Here is a 21,394-nt window from a genome sequence, read left to right on the forward strand (position 1 = left end):
AAACAGCCTGGCAGTTGCATTCATGAAATAATGACACTGCAAACATTCAAGACTAAGAAACATTTCATGAATAAAACAGAGAAAAAGGTCAGAGGTCTAACCTAGAATTAAATTATGTATCAACCCGTTTTAGAAGTAGATACTCAAGGATGGCTTGCTTTAGCTTTGTTAGCTTAAGCTGGAGCTAACATAGCTATGCTAACTAACAATGTAACTACATAAGACAATGTAGCTAAGTTAGCTTTATCTATGTAGCTACATTATCTACATAGCTTACACAGCTAACAGAGCTATGTTTGCTGCCTTAATATGGTTTCATGGAGGACATGATTTTCCACAGATTCCTTGCTTGGCTTCATATGAAAAAAATATGATTAGGTTTTTTCAGATTTTTAACTTTTAACTTTAGGTATCCAACCCCTCGCCCTAACTCTAACCCTGGAAGTTTTAGCGTGTATTTTTGTTCTGACTTAGACTCTCAAATGAATGGTCTTTGAGGGGGACTGTCAGAGACGTACAGTCTGCAGCAAGACCACTGAATGTCTTCAAATATTTCTTACGTGTCACTCCAGGCTCCTTTCCACTCGGTCTTGCCCCAGGGATTCCTCATGCGAATCAGAGGAATGGTTTCATTCCTGAAGTATGCCAGCAGCCCATGACCCAAACGCACTTTCCTCACTGCTGTCACTGAGTATGCGTGACCTTTCACCAACCCATTAGCCATCTTGGCCTCGATTTCATGAGGCTGTGCCTGAAGAAGAAGAAATCATGAAAACAATCAATTTATTAGTTCCAGTCACAATAGAGCAGACACAAAGAGGCAGGGCACAGACCTTAATGGAGCAGCTTATGATTCCGCCACGGTCATAGACTTTTAGAAGATCCTCAAACAGCTGGTCCTGTTTTTTCTGGTCTTTATAATAAGGCTCTTTTTCCAAGTCGATGGCCTCAGTCACAGCTCCACTGAAATCCACCACAGCGTCTCCCGTGTTTCCTCCATCCAGGGCCTCATAGCAGCCAGCCAGTCTGCACACACAGGGTTTAGTTAAAGCACGTAGATTTAGAGGTGGGGACACAATTTAGTTATGGTGATGTCTGCCAGATTTTAAGTGAATTCACTTTTCCATGAAAGAATTAAACTGGTTACTCTTGCACAGCTTGGCCCTGACTTCTTACAAAAAGAGGCAAATTATAATAGCAATGATAATGAAATGGAGACAGTACCAAAAATCAGTCCTTGCCATTTTATTTTAAACCATAGCTGAATTTCTGTTTGGCATTTAATCTCCAAAATTCATCATGATAATAAATAGAAAGTGGTTTCTATCCATATCTATTGATGAATAAAAACTGCAGAGATACAGAATGTCCTAAACAGCTCAGGTGAAAACTTGTAGAGGGAATTCAGTGCCAAGAAAGAAATAACAGCATTTGAGGATACTGGCTTCATTCATCTGTATCATTTTGTGTTTACATTTTAGTTTCACATCTGCTGCATCCATTTCTAAGAGTTTAAGAATCTTAATCTTTTAATTCTTTACCCCTGACAGCAGACAGAGCACAAAATGAGCTTCACTGGAAATGAGTCAAACTGTTGGAAAAAAATTGCTGGTCTAGCCAAAAAGACAAGATGGTAGACATAACTTCCCAAAATAAAAGCCAAAACATTTTGAGCTTCTCCTACTGACTGGCTGCACTATAGGACATAAGTGAGGAAAAGTCATAAGTTGGAGAAATAATAATAAGTTATCCTGGTCTGATACAAAGTTGCTGTTTTAGGAATTAGTTGATATCAAGCTTATTTATGCTGTTTTTTTATGTTACTTAAAGAGACAGCTCTGTTTACATGCAGAAGAGCAGACAATGGTTCACTTTCAGAGAACTGAATCTGTTTGCTAGCATCTGTTCTGCTCAGGGCTATACTGACTGTTTTACCAGAAGGTCAAATGTGTGTTTTGGTAAGAGGAAAGGTTGGGACACCAAAAAACATGGCAGACTCCACTGTAGATTTTTTGGCTCCAAACTACATCACCATGGCTGTAGTGACTTCATTTTGCAAAACACAACAAACCTATAAGCCACTGAGGGTAGCCGCTACTTCCTTAATTCATGCGTCATGTTCAGTCTGGCGTGGCGGTTAAATAAGCTAGTCCACAAGCATCCGTGCAGTGATAACAATAAAACCTCCATTGATCACACCAAAAACTTCACTGAAAACCTTAAAGTTCAGTGATCAACTATGCTATGCTACACAACGGCATTTAAAAACACAGTTTGCTCCATTTATTCCGCTCACCTGCTGGGTGATTAGCTCTTCTTCTACCTGTGATTACATTTTTGTTTTGCTGGAGGGGGTAGGCCTGCATTGTTCATCTTTGTAAACAGACAGGAGTGCTACAATTTGCAACCACGGGCTAAATTCTAAACCAACACCTATAGCCAACAAAATAGTACAGTACAGTACACAAGACTGGCTTATTTTTGTTTTGTTATTGTTCATGTACTACCATCAAATACATAATTAGTATATAAGTGTTAATGTTAGCATACTTGGCGTAGGCCTTCTCCAGCAGGGCGCTCCAGAACTCATTATTGTCTTTGGAGTGACAGTAGATGAGCTCATCGTTGATTGTGGGCAGCCGGTCGTCCACCACCACGTCCACCCACTCTCCAAACACCCAAAACTGAAAGTGGAAGATTCCTGCATAGCTCTCCGGGTGTTTGGGATCCCACTCCTGATCCTTGTGGTCAGGGATTACCTGGAAACACAACAAAACAAACATTTTACTAAGTCTAAGTCCAGCTTTTGCAGCTGTTAAAATGGTAATTATAGTCCCCACATGAGTGGTGAACAACTTTATAAAACAATGAGATTAACAGAAATTACAATAGTCACATTAATGTAAAGAGACACACAGTAAAACTATTTCCATATTTAATGTAACACAGGGTAGCTGAATCGGTCAAATTATACAGCCAATCATGCCTGATATCGTTTTGTTTACATAAAACTTTCTGAATAATTCTAATTGGTAAAAAGTGGGCAGGGCAGAGTGTTATGAATATGAAGGAGGGAATTCTTATGTTAAGTCAGCCTTGCCCACAGAATTGGCTAGGACCCTGAAAAACCTAGCCCTCCAAATTTGTGACTTACTGATATCCATGTATGTGTGTTGGTTGGATCAGAAGCATTGGTGCTAGCTAACTATTAGCTATATAATATAGCCTATATTATAGTTCCCTCATTTTGAAGCGGAAAAGTGTGTCTTACTATTATTGGGTTCTGATGTTCAAAATACTTATTCATGCCACTTTCAGATCCCTTTTCATCCGTGTTTCTGCCCATTTTTACATCTTTCTAAACCTTCAGCCTATTTTTGCCTCTTTTATCCAATTCTTGCCACTTTAAACCAATTTTTGCTTCTCTTTCCCTTGGAACGATTTCACACACCCATTTTTAAGATTTTTTAAGATTTTAAGATTTTTTTTTGCCACTTTAACAAGTTCTTGCTTTTTAAAATTGTCTCTGTAACCCTGTGCAAGTTTTTTTAACTGCTTTTCAACATTCTTTCTGCCCCTTTTTGCTTTTCTTAACCCATTTTTGCAGCAATTATCCCATTTTGCCACTTTTAACCCATTTTGACCACTCTGTAACCACTTTTTTTTTGCCATTTTCAGCTTTTTTGCCTCTCTTCACTATTATTTATTAATTTTCCCTGAAAAAAATTCAATTCCTTCTGCTTTATTCACTGGTATCCTGAGACTTGTGCACATCAGCTAAGTCATAAGTCTGACATAACTTCCTAATGGTTTCTATCAGTGTGCCCATCCACATTATTGTTAACACTAAAAAATATATACTGTACTAAAGCATGAATCTTTAGATAAATTCTTCTTTCTTGCTTTGATAAGACTGGTTATTATTTTGCAAAATATAGAATATAGTACTGGTAACAGAAACTGTAACCCTGGGATAAATCTCTGAGTTCCAAACATAATCCAAACATTAAAATCCCAGAGTTAGAGATGCAAAACCTGTATGATCTAATACAAATCTCAGTGTTAAAATGTGCTTAAAAGCAGAAACATTACAGTTACTACTACAGTAGACTGTCACTTGCGACCAACTAGCTGCAAATCGGAGTGTGGTCTCTGGCTTGTTCGCTCTCTCGCGAGATCGCGGCATGTTCGTTGACGGTCTTGCGTGGCGGTTAGCTTTGGCCGTTAGCTTTGCTAATCTACTAAATTAAACGTGAGTTCAAGGGAAATCTGAGTGACTAAAGTCTTTGGTGAAAACTGTGTTAGATGGCCACGATCGTTGTCAAAGTTTTTAAGTTTTGAGTGCTAACTGTAACCCATTAGGCTGTTAGCTGTTGGCATGTTTGCTAATGTAAAGCATGGAGCCAAAGACGGATAGCTGCATCCCCCTACCGCGCTAACTTTAGTGTAGTACTTTTCCTTGAGAGAGGCCGGCCGTTTCTCTTTTGTCTTGCGCTTTGACTAAGACGTGACCGAGACCCAGGTATGAACTTCTGCTCTCCTGTCTTCATGCAGAACCCGAGCTATGGACATCTTTTCTCCGCTGCTGAGCCAAGGGGGTGAGGATCTACCTTTCCCGGTGGCTGAGAACCATTAGCGGCTGTGAGGGAGTTTGGACCGTCGTTTCTCACACATCCCCTGTTAAAGTGAGTCTGTAGCACTGCTGGATTCTGTTTGGTGAGTGACAGCAGCGTTCATGGTGCTGGACGTTTCCTTCCCATCAGAGTTTCGATCAGACCCGCGACGGGGTTATTTTATTTACTTATTACCGTTTTTTTATGATTAGCTTTTAACGAGTAAATTAGTCGATAAAAAAAGTCGATAATATTTTTCTCAGCAGAAAAATTAAAGGTATTTTGCTGATTACTTTTAGTGCATTCTACGGAAGCTTAACGTTGCCATTATACTGATTTAAAGGGCGACTATTTTATTTCCGCCAGGAATTTATTTTGACTTAATAACTTTTAAAAAGAGCATAGTTTGTGCCTGCAAACTTAATTTTCAAAAAGTATCTTGATTTGATTTTTTAAGAACGATTTGAAATTCACATTTGTCTCTATGAGTTTAATAAATAACAGTTGAAACAGGGGATTAGAGTGTTTAAAGGGTTAAAAACTACTTTATGCAATGGAAATTTAAGTTCATGTGTGATAATTAAAGAAAGGAAGGTATTCACCCAGGCACACAGAAAATGAAAAAGCAGTTCATGCCACAACTTCCTCAAGAAGTTTAAGTTAAAAAAAAAAAAAAAAAACACACAAAAAAAACAGAACAATGTATTTAAAAGCAGTTAATACAGAGCGCTACAAAACAATGGTTTTTGTGAAAAAAAAAAAAAAAAGTCTGGTACCAATATAGCATGACCAGACAGCTGAAACTTCCCCTGACATTTATTTCGTTTGGCCAAATAAATGTAGCCTACACACTTAAACAAAACCTAGACAGAAATGAAGGATGCTAAACAGGAGGTATGAAAATGTGACCACGCAAAATCTTAACAATCCTTTAAAAAGAAAACATATGTGTTGCAGCTTATACAGCAGGCGCTATAAACCACCTCACCACCCTAACCAAGCGATATATTTAACTCAGACATTGTGTCATGTCTTAAAACTAAACATGCTGATACTTTAGCTCTCATAACCCCCTCAAAATTACATTGTCTATGTTTTATCAAAAATACACACTTAAGAATCTTGTTATTATTAATGAAAATATCATTAGGTCTTGTTAGTAGCTTATTTGAAAGTCTAATAGATAATTTACCAAAACTGTCTCATTGTTGCTCCAACCTGCTGGAAAGTTAAACGTGTATTTTGACACATCTGTTGAGCATCTGGGGCTCTGCAGGATACATAGACATATTTTTGTCACTCTAATTCCCTCTTTGTTTTTAAAGAACTCCGTCTCTTCAGAATATTGTTAATACCTTAAAGCAGTAATTCTGGTGGTATTTCAGGTCATTACATCTTATCAGAGAGTTTAAAAAGTTTTATTTATTTAGTTAGTCTTAAATAAGACACTTTGTGAACTTTTACCCCGAGGGAACTTCTTCAGTGATAAGACCAAAAAATGTGACACTGGAAAACATCCAAACACTCATACTGGCTCTGTCTGTTACATTTTTATTGAACAGCCCTCTAAGCGTGTGAATAAACAGCATGTGACATTTTCTCACAAATTTTCTACACAAAGCTCAGCATAAGGTCTGACGCTGGCGTTCAGAAATATAACCGTAGGCCATTAGGGCCTCTAATTGTTGTCACTTTTTATGTCGATCTAGCATAGTGAAGGTTGTTTGAATACTTTATGGGATTCTGCAAGAAAATTTAACCCGAGAAGGTTTGTAACTTTATTTTAAAATCAAATCCAGTGATCAAGAAGAATACGATGTTGGTTGAGAATGGGAAAAGTGTGGAAATAACTGATTTATTTTCTGTCTTTGGGGCTGCTAGGATAGCTTCTGTGGAAGAACTGGTCAAGACAGTGTTTTGTTAGCAATCATGCAAAAAATTATTCTCTGTATTGTGTGGGGTGCTTGGTGTTTTCCAAAAGACAGTATTATGCACTATTTGCTTACTGGATACAGGTGCTACCCAGTTACACAGCCAGGAATTCCCTATGGTGATCTGTGTAGTGCACATTTAGTACACGGAAAGTTCAGAAACTTCAAATGTCAGTATTATAAACCTGACTTTTTTAATTAAATGTAAAACATGGCATTGTCTTATCGCAACAGAAATACTGAATGGGCTAACAATAACAAATGCTGCTGTTTGTGTTTAAAATGTGTCACAGTTTAACAGTGACCTTTAACCAAACAAGATGTTGAAAACAGAGCACTGGCGAATGCCTCTCTATTATTTAATGTCTGATAAGCATATTTCGACATTTTGAAGAAAAAATAAACAAAGAAGTATCCATATGGACAGCTATGTAAACATCAAGGCTTTTGTATGCTTTAAAATTACTGCCTGTAAACAGAGAACACCTCTTTCTGTGCAATGTTCACAAGTTTCTCTGATTGTGAGCACACTGGAGAGGCCTCAGCTCAAAAACTAGACTAAACATTATGTAACCGTCGGTAAATTTCAAAACTCCAAAACATGCCTGCAACAAAATTATTGACCTGTAGCCCCCCTGTAGTCAACTCTGCCACTTCCACCTTCAACTGTAGTAAACAATTTCATCATGTGTCTGCAAAAGCTCAGTAGCTGTAAATCTGAATGTTTGAGTATTGAATATTAGTTAAGTTAATAGGAATGGTTTAGTTTAATGCTACACTAAAAGCAGTACAAATCTGAAGTCTCACTCTTTGATGCCATTTTTTCAGGAGTTCTCCTCTGCTGTAAATCATGTGTGAAGCCCTCAGGTGAACTCCTGCTGACCTGATATGAACTGTGCCGACAGCTACTTACATGTTTAAACAATCAGTGTTGCTATACCTGAAGTATCAGTTTGTACATTTGTTTTTTTTTTTTTACCAGCATTAGTCACTCTAGCCCCTAATCTTAATACATTCAGAATAAAACAACAAAGTGAACTCACCTTCTTCCAGAGATCTGGCTTTAGAGCCAGACAGGAGCAGGCAGCGACGAACCAGCAATTACCCACCAGTCCCTGGTTCAGATCGTGGGCGCTGATCCCCTCCACAAACAGACGTGGCTCTGGGCTTATCTCCTATCACATAAAGATACAGTATGTAACTATGTTATGGACTTGCACTGCTGCTGAAGCTGTTTAACTCTCTGACTTCTATAATCTGTATGGTCATTTTACCTCTTTGTGCATCAGTTTTAAACTAATCTATTTTATTTATGTCGCTTACTGTTATTTATTTTATTTTGCCTGTAGCTATTTTTCTATGTGTTGCTGAAATGCCAGAATTGCCCCTCTGGATATCAGTTATTTTGTCTTATCTCAAGTAAATTTAAGTTTTTTGCTTTCTTACAACATTAGAGTATGGAAGCCCTGAGTGGACATGCTCCTTTGCAACTCATTCAGTCCATATTCCAGTGGTAACAAGTCGATGTCGGTTGCTTTCTTGAGATTTTAACTCATTATCTTGTTATTGAGATCAGAATAACTGTTTCTCTTGAGTTAACAGGTCAATTTCAGTTGTTGTCTTGGGATCTTGGCTTATTTTTCTCATTATCTCAGGATAACTAAGCTGGTATGCAGTTCTAACAGATTATTATACCTCATAGTCTATCCAGATAACAGAGTTTGTTTTCTTGTGATTTTGCTATAACATTCTGGTGATCTAGAAAAAAGAACTACTGACTGGTCATTGTGATTGGCCTTTTATAGATTTTTAAAAAATAAATAGTACTGAGTACAAGTTTTTACACTGAATTTCTACCCTACCTATGTTATGTCACATAAAAAAATAGACATCAGAGTTTTTCTGCCTCTTTTTTAGCAGCAGAATTGAAAAATAATACTCTTAAGCCTAAATTGTATCATGATTTCACAAAGATAAGAAACACTTTGAAAATAATTAGATTCTGAAAGCGATGTTAACTCTAAAGGATACTTTTGTAAAGTGGAACAGCATTATTTTTGTATTTTAAATTTGAATATGTATTTTTTTTTTAATTTCTTGAAAATACCGCACGTAACTGCCAGTAGTGTTTATTTGGTCTAATAAACATATGACTAAAAATGTTAGTTGACCACCTTTTTTTTCAATGTGGAAGATGTGACTAATACTAGCTAAAATAGATGTTTGGTGATAAAAACTCTGACAAAAGTAAGAGAATAAAAAAATACATGTTTTGGCTCAAAGCAGAGACTAAACTGAACAATCTTTTTACGTTAAGCTTTTTTTGAAGCGTTATCTTTGAGACTGAAGTTTATGGGAGGGAAAATGACTAAAATATCACTTCAACAAATCCCATTTTAATCTAAACATAGTGTGTTATATTTATGATATATAAAGTGTATGGTCACGTAGTTGTTTAAGAACAGTAGGTGTAGAGGTTATTAAGCTAAATTACTACTTGTGTAAGCCATGGACTGTTATATTTAAACACAGGAAGGGATGTTGTGACGACTTTGAGCACTGTTTTAGTGTTGTATATCCATACATAGCCTTTAAGATGTATTAACATCAGTCATGTCTTCTCCACTCTCTGCTTTCACTTTCAGGGCTTTGGGGTTGAAAGGTCTTAGTAGTTGTTACTGCATGTAACTTTTCCTCTTTATGTTTTGTTATACTTGCTTCCTCTTCATGTGCTAAACCATGACATCCAAACTATGATCATGGAGGACAAATACTGTTACATCCCTCCAAATAGATAAGTCAAGTGAAAGTACATAAAAACAATTTAACAGCTTGTCCACTTAGGCGTCTGTATATTCAGTACTTATATTTAGGACTGGGCAATTAATGGCCTGCTGCAATGTTTAAATTGCAGAAGGTGCAATATTTCTTTAACCTGGAACTTGTGCCAAAATACTAGTTTACACCTTTTTTGGAGATGTTATACATTGCATATCATGCAATCATTCAAGTGAAGATTTTTTAGAATAGTCTGCAAAAAATCCAACTTTTCTTATTTTTGTACATTTTTCTTATTGAATATGTGAATGAAATAAAAAGCACCACTCCCTTCTGTTTTGCAAAACAAGTCGAAATCAGCCCAATAAGTAATTCCTTCAAAAATTTTTAGCCCCTTTTAATCTAATATTGTGTTGGTTATAGTATAGGGTTTATTGCTTGTGTTTGTTGGAAGTAACATAAGATGAGGAACTTCAGGAATAATCGCCTATCAAACCACAATCGCAATATTCGGGGTGGGGATGGGGTTGCAATTAGATTATTTTCCAAATTGTTTAGCCTAAATCAAGGAAAATGACTCTGCTTTCTATAGGTACACGCATCAAAATCTAAATATTTAACTATGAAGGCAACATGTAGAAGCCTACATAAGGCAGTAAAGTTTAGAGTAGCTTTCTTATGCTTCACTTAATCATGTTAGCAATATGTGTTAATTAGCTTTTAGATTACTGATTGATTTAGCCAGAGGTTAAAATTCTAGGGTAATACATATGGAAATACATGATGTTTTGTATTTCTTTTGGTGAATTAAAGAGAGAAAGACAATCTCAGACCTTGAGTTATTGATCTTCATAATAATTTGAAATGCTCTGGTATTCAATTTGATCCTAAGAAAAGTCTTCTTTCAACAACAAATATGTGAAATTTAGATTTACTCAAAGTGTGTGCATACAGTCAAACGTAACACAGTTTATAGGCTGCTTTAATTGGGTTGTCTGCTGGACCTTGTGTCACTCACCGCGGGTCGTTTCCACTGCACATATCCAGGAAGTGGTTTCCTATAATACAGCGATGAATTGTTAGCTGGGAACTCTGGGTCCTCGAACAGAGTCTTGCTCCTGATACAGTCCCTCCTGAGTTCGCTGTAGTGCTGGTTTTTGTACGGGGTAGCAGAGGAGAACATGGTGCACACGCTGAACTCTCACAGCTGTAGAGTGATGACAGACAGCAGAAGGTTTGTGACTTTATTTAGTGTTTCAAGGCTTCATGTGGGCAGGATCTCCCTCTGACCTCTGATCCTGAGCGGTTTTTGGACAAAGCTGTGACTGTAAATCTTCCTCCTCATTCCCAGATTAATAGCAGACTGGCCTGTGACCCACAATCCCTCAGGACTTCAATAAACTTACAGTGCTTTTATGGTAAGATCCAAAGTGTTATTTACAACATTACAAAGCTTGAAGTTTTTTTTTTTTCTTATCACAGCAAGGCCGTTACTACAGTTTTGTTTTATAAAGAGGCAAACAATGGAAGATACAATCATGAAGATTTCACTGGAGCTACTGGGTTCCCTGAATATCACTGTCTTTCTTGATTTTAAACCATCATGGCTAAAGAATTGTACTTCCCTATAAACCAACAGCAGATAACAAGCTGTCCTAAGTAAAGTCAGGTCAAAGCACAGTAGAAAAAAACAGCAGCAGCTGGCTAAAGTGCTGTACATAGAGCACTTTGTTTGTTAATAGAGCAGAAGTTACACATGAAAAGGAACCCTGCATGATCAGACAAGTTGATCTTGTTGGATAGGTTTTTGTATCTCTTGTATCTATATTGAACTAAAAAACTCACTAGATATCTGTGTTTTAAGTAATTTGAGTTTGTAAATTCTCCAGGACGCCGGCATGTTTTGGTCCGCGCTGGTGCTGTGACGTCACTGTTCCTATGCAGTAACCTGTTTCAGACCAGCAGCCAGAGTTAGGGCTGCATCTCAGAAATGCTGCACGTCTCACGCACGGAGAGTTTTAAAATTTGAGGTCTGTTCTATTTTTATTTGCACAACCAGCGGTTATCTGTCCATCTAGACATAAAAATGATAAATACAGAGCCATATTTATCTTGTTGTGGCAAATATTTACATCCACATCAGTAGATTATATTTGAAATCTGTTTGCTGATGAACCAGATGAAGGCCACGACCTAAAATGTGTCTGTTTAATAAAGTTATTCCCTGAACGTCTACTCTTTATGAAACTTTCCGTTTCCACACAGTTGGGGTTAAAATAAACACAGTAAGAAAGCACTTCCGGTTTGTGCTTTTCAAAGTAAATTCCACTTTAGTATTTCTTTGGAGAAACTCCCTTCGTATGTACTGCTTTTATTTTGAAAATCTCCCGGCATGCTTCTACTATACACCGAATCCAGCCACTTGTAGGGGGTTTTATTGAGGTAAAACTTAGGAGGAATGACAGAGCTTTGACAGCAGGGAGACAAAATCAACACCCAGCAAGCTCTGAGTTTTGAGTTAATGAGCTCAAATTTACTCAAAATGCAGATATGTGGGATATTTAGTGAGTTTTTTTAGTTCAGTATATTTTTGAGAGATACAGATATTTATTGAACAAGATGAACTTGTCCGATCTTGCAGGGTTCCTTTTAAATAAAATGTTTTCTTTTTTCAGCAGCAGAACATGGTTTGTGTTTGGCATCTAGGCTCCAACTTCATCACTACTTGCAAATCTGCTGTATTTTACACTCTGTATTGGGGGGGGGGTGAGGAGGGCGGGGCTATCCCAGCTGTCACTGGGTGAAAGGCAGGGTACACCCTGGACTGGTAGCCAGTCAATCACAGGGCTGACATACAGAGACGGACAGCCAGGCACGCTCACATTCACATTTAAAAAAATGTATATTAGAATTACCTTAAACTTGTCTTTTTTAATAATTAATTTTGGGGTCTTTTGTGCCTTTATTAATAGTGGAGGACAGTGGATAGAGCCAGAAACAGGGATCAGAGAGCAGGAAGAGAAAGGCCAGATTTGCGCACATTCGGCTCTTTAAACCACAGGGCCATCTGCAGCCCAAACTTGTCATTTCATGATTAGTTATCTGGTCTGTGCTCTTAATAGTGTTATAACCCTCTGTAATCCCAGACTGCTGAGTCTTACCTTCTCCACAGAAACTGAGTCACCTGCTAGTCTTGTCTTGCAGAGGATGTTTGATGAAAATATAAAATTGTTTTAGTATGTTGGTATTTACCTTGGATATTTGGATGTATTCATATACCAACCTGTTAAATGTGAAATAAGTCAAACCTGTCATTTGTTTGTGGTCTGACTTTATCTATATATTAACATGCTATTCAAAATCTGTGCCCATTGTGATATCAAATTTAGACATTTTAATAATATCAGCCCCTGGTATTATATGGTGCATTCAGGAAGTATTCAGATTATCTTCCCTTTTTTGTTTTTTTTTCTATGTTGCAGCCTAATGCTAAAGTCAGAAAAAAAATATTCCCATTAATCTACACTCAGTACACCATCATGACAAAGTCAGATAGAATTTCAGAATTTTTTACAAAATAATTCAAAATAAAAAAAAACTGAAATCTCACATTGACATAAGTATTCAGACTCTTTGCAAAAGCACTCAGGTGCCTCCGATTTCTCTGGATCATTGCTGAGATGTGTCTACACCTTGGTTAGAGTCCACCTGTGTGATTTGGAAAAGCACACAACTCTTTATAGAAGGCCTCACAGCTGGCAATGCATATCAGAGAAAAACCCAAGCCATGAGGTCAGAGGAATTGCCTGCAGAACTCAGAGACGGGATTTCTGCAAGGCACAGATCAGGGAGAAGGCTACAAAAACATTGTGTTGCACTGAAGGTTCCAAGAGGACAGTGGCCTACATAATTCTCAAATAGAAGAAGTTTGGCACAAGCAGGACTCTTCCAGGAGCTGGTCATCTGGTCAAACTGAGCAACTGGGGGAGAAGGGTCTTAGTAAGAAAGGTGACCAAGAACCTGTTAGTCACTCTAACTGAGCTCTAAGATCCTGTGTGGAGATGGGACAAAGTTCCAGAAGGACAAGCATTACATGAACCCTCTACTGATCTGTGCTTTATGGCAGAGTGGCTAGATGGAAGCCTCTGCTCAGTGCAAAAAAGAAATGGCTTTCTTTTGAACTTTTTATTTCGTTACTGTAAGTGGGGGTCTGAATACTTTCCAAATGAACTGTTTGATTGACTGTAGATTTGAGAGGGGGGCAACCAAGAGCCTTGTATCAAATAATACTGGGGGGCTGGAGATTTTATAAGCGCAAAGGAGGTCAGAGTTTTGCTTCTTACTGTTTGAGTTTTGGGTGTAAGTAGAAAGGAGCAGACAACTTGAGATGTTTTTGGGCTAACTTCAAGGGATAGTAAAGCTGAGCCATTGGGGAAGTGATTTTCCTACGGCATGTGGAAGTGTTGTATAGTATCTGACACAGACAAGCGACCCCGCCATTCAGGGATTTGAACACAAAAAAAGCAACATTGAGATCAATCTGAGGCATATGGGAGCCGGTAAAGAGGGACTAAAATGGTACTGATAAGATCCCTCTTTTCTGGAGCCAATAAAAAGCCTCGCTTCAACCAACTTCAGATATGACAGGGAAAGCTGGCTGATCCCAGTGTAAAAGGAACTGCAGATATTAAGCCTGTTAAGTATTTGATTTAAATATTTGTATTTACTACACTGTCATCTAAATTCCAGGCATTGGGTGCTTTCAAAACATCAAACTAGATAGAAGACAACTACAGTATAGAAATATTGTCTGCAGTATATAAATATTGTCTGCATGACATAAGCTGTATTTATGTCCAGATTTCTGCCTCTTTGAGGGTTCTAATGTATTTCAAGAACAACAAGTGACGAAGGACACGGCTGTATTCTCTGGAGAACGGGGTTATTTTAACTCTTGATCCTCTGGTCTCTTCACACTGACCGCTCAAGGCCACATTTTGACAATGTGAGCCAAAATTATTCTAACAGATGGATCTTGCCAAGAACAGCACAGAGCACGAAATCTAATTCAGAGGAAGCAACAAGCTCCAACTTGAGAGGAAGTTCCTAGAAGCCTGCATAGTATTTCATGAGAAGATGGATTGATGATAAAGTAATCCATAAAAGGATGGATACTCGAGTACGCTGTAATAGCTAGTCTTGGTAACTTTTGGTTCATTGTCAGTTTAATTATTTTGACTCAGTATCCAGTGCTTACATCAGCTTACCTAATCACTATTAACTTATAAATAGTAGTGTCTGGGTTGCTTTTTAAATTTTAGGTTGACTGAAGTGATTCATGCTGTGAGACATTAGCAGCTCCTTAAAGACACTTCATACCACAGTTATGTCACAGTCGCAGGGCCCCTGGTTCACAGACTGCTCCAAACAAGAATGTAGGCATTTGGCTAAAAAAGGACATTTTTTGCTAAACATCTGCCACTCTTGATTCACTATACACTGTAAAAAAAATAACTGGTTATGATATCTTATAATTTGATTTCAGTTTATTTATGCCGATTCCCATAGAGTTGGGCAGGCCCGATTCTGTACTGGAAATCACTGCATGGGCTTAGGAACACTTCCAGAAATAATTGTCTGTTTACACCGTCTGCTGTGAAATGAAAGCTGAAGCTGTTTCATGTAAAAAAGAAGCTATATATGAACATGATCCAGAGACGCCACCGTCTTCTCTGGGCCAAAGCTCATTTAAAATAGATATAGGCAAAATGGAAAACTGTTCTGTGATCAGATTAATCAAAATTTGAAATTTTTTTTGAACAACAGATGCCATGTACTGTGGACTAAAGAGGAGAGGGACCATCCAGCTTATCTGTGCACAGTTCAAAAGCCTGCATCTCTGATGGCATGGAGTTGCATTAGTGCCTATGGCGTGGGCAGCTTACACATCTTAAAAATGCACTATCAGTGCTGACAAATAGATGGAGGTTGTAGAGCAACATTAGGCTCCCATCCAGACAACTGAAATCCTTGTTTATTTCAGCAAGACGATGCTAAACCACATACTACATCCATCTCAACAGCATGACTACACAGTAGAAGTAATTCATTACGTTCTTTTTTATTAACGTGTTACACAGCACCCAAACTTTTTGGAACTTGGTATGTAGAAGTGTAAACATTGTGACAACTCTATATAATGTGTTTATGTCATCTTAACTCAAGTAGTGTTATAAAAATAACTAGTTTGTTACTTTAGTCATATATATGACAATACTTTCAGAGCTGTACAGGGTTGCGCTATGGGCGGGGTTTAGATATACTTAAAGCCGTTTCTGATGGCTGCCTCCACTGCGGTGATTGCCTCGGATGTAGCTTAACATACTGTCAGTTTTACAAGAACATGACCACATTTCTTTATAAAATAAATAATAAAAACAACACTTAAAGCTTTTCATAATGTGAGAGATGTTTTCGCTTTTCTGCTGACCTGCTTCGGCATGTGTGTGTGATGGTTACGGGAGGAAGCGATACTTGTTGCGTGAGCAGATGTATACAAAGGCTGCTAGTGGACTGATTAGCTCGGACTTAGCCACAGTGGTTGTTTTGTCATAAATGGACAACATGTCTTAATTAAAACAAGGGAGAGCAACACTGAAAGCTTTTTGTGACACCAAATATGTTTTCGCTTTCTCCCCAAAATGACATTTATCCATACATTTTATTTCATTTCATAGTGAGAAATTTCAGTTGTTTTTTTTTTTCAGATGTTGACATGTTTATTTTGTTATCTCAGAATAACAATTTTGGTCTTCATGTGATAATAAGATATTTGTTTTCTTAAAATCCAGAGGGAATCAACTTTTTATAAGGAGAGAACCAGTGAGATAAAGGCATAAATATGAAACAATCACAGGAAAACACTTGGCAATTTCATAACATGTATGGATGCATGTTTACTGAGGGCTCCTTTACAGTTGGTACAATGTCATCTTGATTATGTACTTACATTTGGAGCCACTTCACTTAAAGTCTTAGTTTCAGTTTCTTTAGGCTGAACACATTACATAAGTTAAGATCACAAAAAATCCTGAGTTACTACTACATTTACACAAACCTGCTAGTTAAACTTACTATGAATTCAGGGAAAACATTACTTTTTGCCCGTAGATAGTCAAGGCAGTGTGGAGGATATTTACCAGATCATGAAGTCAGAGGCTCTGTAAATGACTGGAATGGTAATAACTCAAACACTAAAGCAGGTGTTAATGCCCCAGAGGTAAGTAAAAGAAATCTTGGAATAAACACAAAGAATTCATAGAAGAAGAAGAGGAAAACAATAAAAGCCCTCCGTACCTCTCAGTCTCGCTCTCTCTCCTTCCTTCTCCACAATGAGGAAGTTTCCAGGTGTGTTACCTGCCCGTCTCGCCCTCCCACACACCACTGGCCCACATAAGCATGTGCATAGTTAGAGCCACGCCCCGGCAGCTTTTGTTTGGACTTTTATTACCTCCATCCACATATTGTTTAACTCTTGAGTTTAACTTTAGGAAGAAGGAGTGAAGAGCTTTGAGCTAACAGCTTTTGTGATCAGGAGTATAAATCAGTCTGAGGCTGTGTTTGGGGGTACACAAGGTCATCTCTCTGAGTGTGTCTGTGTATGCTCTTGTTTGTGTCATTTCTCAGAGAGTTCCTGGCTACTGTTCTCAGACGAGCTATTTCTGGTTGCATATTTTATCATCTTCAGTGAAGCAGAGCATTAATAGACGTCTGTTGAAGTGGATTTCTTTAAAGGAGCGTGTTGATTTACTGTATTTTTTCTAACATCCTCTGATTAATGTTTGTAACATATGTTAAGTTAACTTCAGGGCACTCTCCAGATGCTTCCGCCATATAGGCTGATACACAAAGGTAGCGTACGGACATTGTTAAGTGCCCAGTGTTTTTCAATGCTGTTTACAGCGAGGAAATGAATACATATCTGATAAGACAGATTTCAGTGCCTTGCATAAGTATTCACTAGGCTTGAACTTTCCCTCTTCTTACAGTTTTACAACCTGGACTTCTAATACAATCATATGGCTTTTTCACAAATAGATAACAACTGAAAGCTGTCAAAAATGCACTTCTGTTGTGACAGCACATGAAATTTATTCTAATGTATCAGTCTAATCTTAGGGGCATCACAGCAGCACATTTCAAACTTTTAATGACTTTTTCCTTTAACAATTACCAAACTTTTTAAAATATGCCCTTAAACACTCAAATATTATTTATGTTTTAAGTTTGTCTGTTGCAGTAAACCATATTAAAACACCAAAATATACAATGACAGACTGATTTAATGTTGTTTGCGAGAAACTGTAAGTTTATAGCTGCTACTACATTTAGATATTTAACATTTTTAAGGGGAATTGCTGATGACTTACACCTCAGACAACCTTTATTTAATGCTTAAAGCTCCTATGAGGATTTTTTAATGGTTATAAAACAGACAGAAGTTAAATCTGATGACTCTTTAAGAGCCAAAAAACCCAACAAGACCATCAGGGATGGGTCAGATTATTTCTAAATAGTTATTTTCAAATATGAAGCTTTGCCTGCCATGTGGTAGGTGTCAGCCAAAGTGATTTAAACAAAGTCCATAGCATAATTTCTTAACCGGTAAAATATTTTAATGTTTTTAAAAAAGCAAGGCAGACCTTACTTACAGGACAAAACATAATGCAAAGTGAGATAGCTTTGTCCACAGGGGGCACCAGAGTCACCACAACCATTTTTCCCTATAGGAGCTTTAAAATCACATGACGTATGGACCCTCGACACCAGTCAGCAAAATAAGAAATTATAACTTACAAGTCAGCATCAAGGAATGTACTCAAGAAAACCAGGAAAAAAACAAGTGAAAAATAGATAATAACAAAATCCATAGTAGGAAATTAAATGAAAGCTTTCAGTGCAAGAATTTAAGAGTAGCACTCACCTGTGGCGATCTCTAATCCTCAACCTGATGACTTTAAACACGTTCAACGTCCACGTCGGCTTCTGTGATGTTAGTTCAGATCAATCCCATATTTCTTTCAAAAACTGTTTTATCAACAACAGATGAACAGAACCAAACCCTGTCACGCCAGTTTGATCCTCAGCCTGCGTGGGCTTCCCAGGATACGTTCATGTGCACACAAACAGTGAGTAAAACTGGTCTGACGAGCACCTCTCTGCAGCTGGAGGTGTTACCCAAAGGCTGACATGGTGACTGTAGACAGGGAGGAGAAGGGGGAGCTGAAACAGAACACCTTCACTCCCACCACCCAGAGGTGAAACAAGCAAAAACTTGTCTCCTGTTAGAGTCTGATCATTCATAATGAGAGCAGAAAAATCCCATTTACATTTACATTTGTCTCGCTGTGTACGCTGGATAATCTCTAACATTTAAAAACCTTTGTTGTGGTTTGTTTTGTGTCGTCTTAAAGATATCTATAATGTAGATCAGCAAGTTAGTCAAAAAGCTATGGAAGCCCTAAGCAGACATGCATCCATATATTTATTTTGCTGTTTTTCCTTGATCAGTTGATTTTAACAGTTTTGGTGTCATCTCTGCTTATTTTTCTTGTTATGATAAAAAAAAAAAAAGTTTTTTACCTTACAATGAATGCATTTAACAAAAATATTTTTCCCGCTAACAGTTTTAACGCTAAAACATTGGTTCCCAACCTGGGATCTGGGCTGCAACTGTCAGATTTGCAGCAATTAACCTGCTAGTAACATACTTTCTGAATAGTTTATACAAGCATCTTTGGCTACAAAGAAGTGTTACTAGACCTTTTCTGTAGTGGTATAATCTACAAAATTTTAAATTGATATCAATTTTTGACAGCACAGCTTAAGCTATTTTTTGCATGCATCGTGGGGGCTCAATTTTTGTAAGCTTTTTGAACGCACGACCTTCCGATCGCAAGGTGACGGACTGTACCTATTGAGCCATAGTCACCCCAGCAAATCCACCTGCTTTGCAATCAACCAAACACACAAGATCTCAGAAAATTGTGATTAAATGTGACTTCAGATCAAAAGTTAACATGGAGGATGTTCAGCTTCATCATCTGGCTGTCCCAAGTGCATCAGTTGCAGTGAAAAAAAATTAAATAAAGAGTAGGGGCAAAATCCAGGCTGAGATGAAGGTGTAATTCAGTAATTGTCTTTATGATGATGAGCTGTAAAACTGGGTGACATCTGGTCGGTGACAACAGCCAGTCCTCTCGCTCTCATTAGTTAATGTGGTTATTCCATCAGAGGCACTCTGATATTTACTCAGTCAAGAGCTGTATAAGTGTTGTATTGACACCACATGCTTGCGGATTGTTTGGACAGATAATCGTTTATGACAAGCAACTAAAAGGCCAGCAGCCCTCCAGCTTTGGTCACTCATTGTTGTCTTTGAAAGTCTATTAAGAGACAGAGAGCTCCACAGGTGAAGGCCATCATGCTAAATACATGAAAAAATAATGCACTGAATAGATGTAATTGAAAGACAAAAATAAAGTACTACTTCTACCCTGTAACAGGGAGAATCTGGTCTAAAGTCAAACTTACAGTCTTAACCTCCTGAATATTGAGCTTTAGTTCTGAATCAGTCAGTCAGGAATTCACTGTGTACAGTTTAGGCCTTTTTCTGATCGACCAAAAGAACCGGAACTATATTTCCACTAAAAACTCTGGAGATCCTGGAAAATTCCCTTTAAAATAATGAGATTCCATAAACATAAAAACCCTAAAATTCCTAATACGTAACAAAATGTCTCTGAAAGTTAAAAAAAATCCTTTGAAATACCCCAAAATGTCCACAAACATTCTCCAAATGTTTGTTAGCTTCTCTGAAAAAGTCTGGATTTTTCATTACATGTTCACCAAAATATCCATAGAAATTCCTGAAATGTTCAAGGAAATTCTCCCAAATTTCTATTAAAATTCATGAAAATGTATCCCCAAAATTTCCTGAAATGTATGGAAAATTTCAAAGGAAATTTCCAACTCATATTTCAAATCAAATTCCCAAAGATATACAAATAAATTTCTGACATTCCCATGAAAGTACCCCAAAATTTTAAGGTACAATGACCACTAAAAAAAAAAAAAAGAAAAAAAAAATCAAACCATACAAATTTTCAAACATATTCCCAAAAATATTCAAGAAATTTCCTGAAAATTTTAAAGCAAATTGCAAATTTCAAATTTTCATGGAAATTCTGAACAATTATCTCTAAAATTCTACCAGCAGGAGCCATCGCTATGTTGTAGGAAAGTCAAATGTGCAAATGTCCTCAGACGTGCATGCAGGGGCTCAGGAGGATGTGCTGTGTGGCCAGCTGAAAATGAATGGAGCGACAGTGACCAAGGAGTTGCAGCAACAACTTAGAGCTCCCCCTGTTGACTGGCTGCAGTATTGGTTAGAAATCCCACCTCCATGTTGATAGACTGACGTGGGTCAAAGAACAAAGGAAAAAAGCACATTTGATAAATATTTGATGAACTTGGAGTCTGTTGTGATGCTGAGTTATATCATGCTAATATATGTCAACGACGTGTTAAATTTTTATTTGTCGTTTGGTTTTATATAATTATTTAGTGCAGAAAAGAATGAATATAACATTATAGTTGCAAGAGAAAATGTGACAAGAAAATGTGAACTGCATTAAACATGAGAACCTGCTTCAAACCAACTCAAGAGCCAGTCCTGCAGCTTCCTGACCGGAGGGATTTTTGGCATTTAATCTGTAAGTTAAGTGTGTTTCATTAATGGAAGAGTTAGGGTTAGTGGTCAGCTCTACCAGCCAGCTCACATCTGGTCTCCAAGTTATGTAACCAATGAAATATGCTTGTGCTGATAACAGGGTTCTTTGGCTTCACATGATACCATACTAACAATTGGAAACAAAATGTCCATATTGATATACAGTCAATCATCCCATCTATAACATGCTATGGCGCCGTAGCCCATCTAATGATGTAAATAGTCTATTTTTATGTTTATGTGCTTTCTAAGTCTTGGGATACTGAATAGATATGCTGAGA

The 21,394-nt window shown here is 37.6% G+C and overlaps 1 protein-coding gene and 1 long non-coding RNA gene across 3 annotated transcripts in view; one reads left to right on the top strand and one right to left on the bottom strand.

Annotated features, from left to right (window-relative positions):
* LOC121518765 (calpain-5-like) overlaps positions 1-18,509 on the bottom strand; it is a 30,222-nt gene extending 11,713 nt beyond the window's left edge. Inside the window, exons 1-6 of one of the 2 annotated variants that reach the window (XM_041801348.1) lie at positions 18,306-18,509; positions 10,341-10,529; positions 7,588-7,719; positions 2,551-2,759; positions 834-1,026; positions 561-751 (exon numbers count right to left, since the gene is read on the bottom strand). In XM_041801348.1, coding sequence (XP_041657282.1) covers positions 561-751; positions 834-1,026; positions 2,551-2,759; positions 7,588-7,719; positions 10,341-10,505 — 890 coding nt within the window. In that variant the 5' untranslated portion in view covers positions 10,506-10,529; positions 18,306-18,509. Of the gene's footprint in view, positions 1-560; positions 752-833; positions 1,027-2,550; positions 2,760-7,587; positions 7,720-10,340; positions 10,530-16,678; positions 16,753-18,305 lie in introns of those variants that run through there. The other variant, XM_041801349.1, reaches the window with a different exon arrangement.
* The window catches only part of LOC121518769, a 30,323-nt gene continuing 13,102 nt past the window's right edge, over positions 4,174-21,394 (top strand). The window contains exons 1-2 of the long non-coding RNA XR_005992671.1: positions 4,174-4,252; positions 4,555-4,685. This is a non-coding gene — a long non-coding RNA (uncharacterized LOC121518769). The remainder of the gene's footprint in view (positions 4,253-4,554; positions 4,686-21,394) is intronic.

The sequence above is a fragment of the Cheilinus undulatus genome, linkage group 12 (assembly GCF_018320785.1).
Source record: "Cheilinus undulatus linkage group 12, ASM1832078v1, whole genome shotgun sequence".
NCBI classification, from domain to species: Eukaryota; Metazoa; Chordata; class Actinopteri; order Labriformes; family Labridae; genus Cheilinus; species Cheilinus undulatus.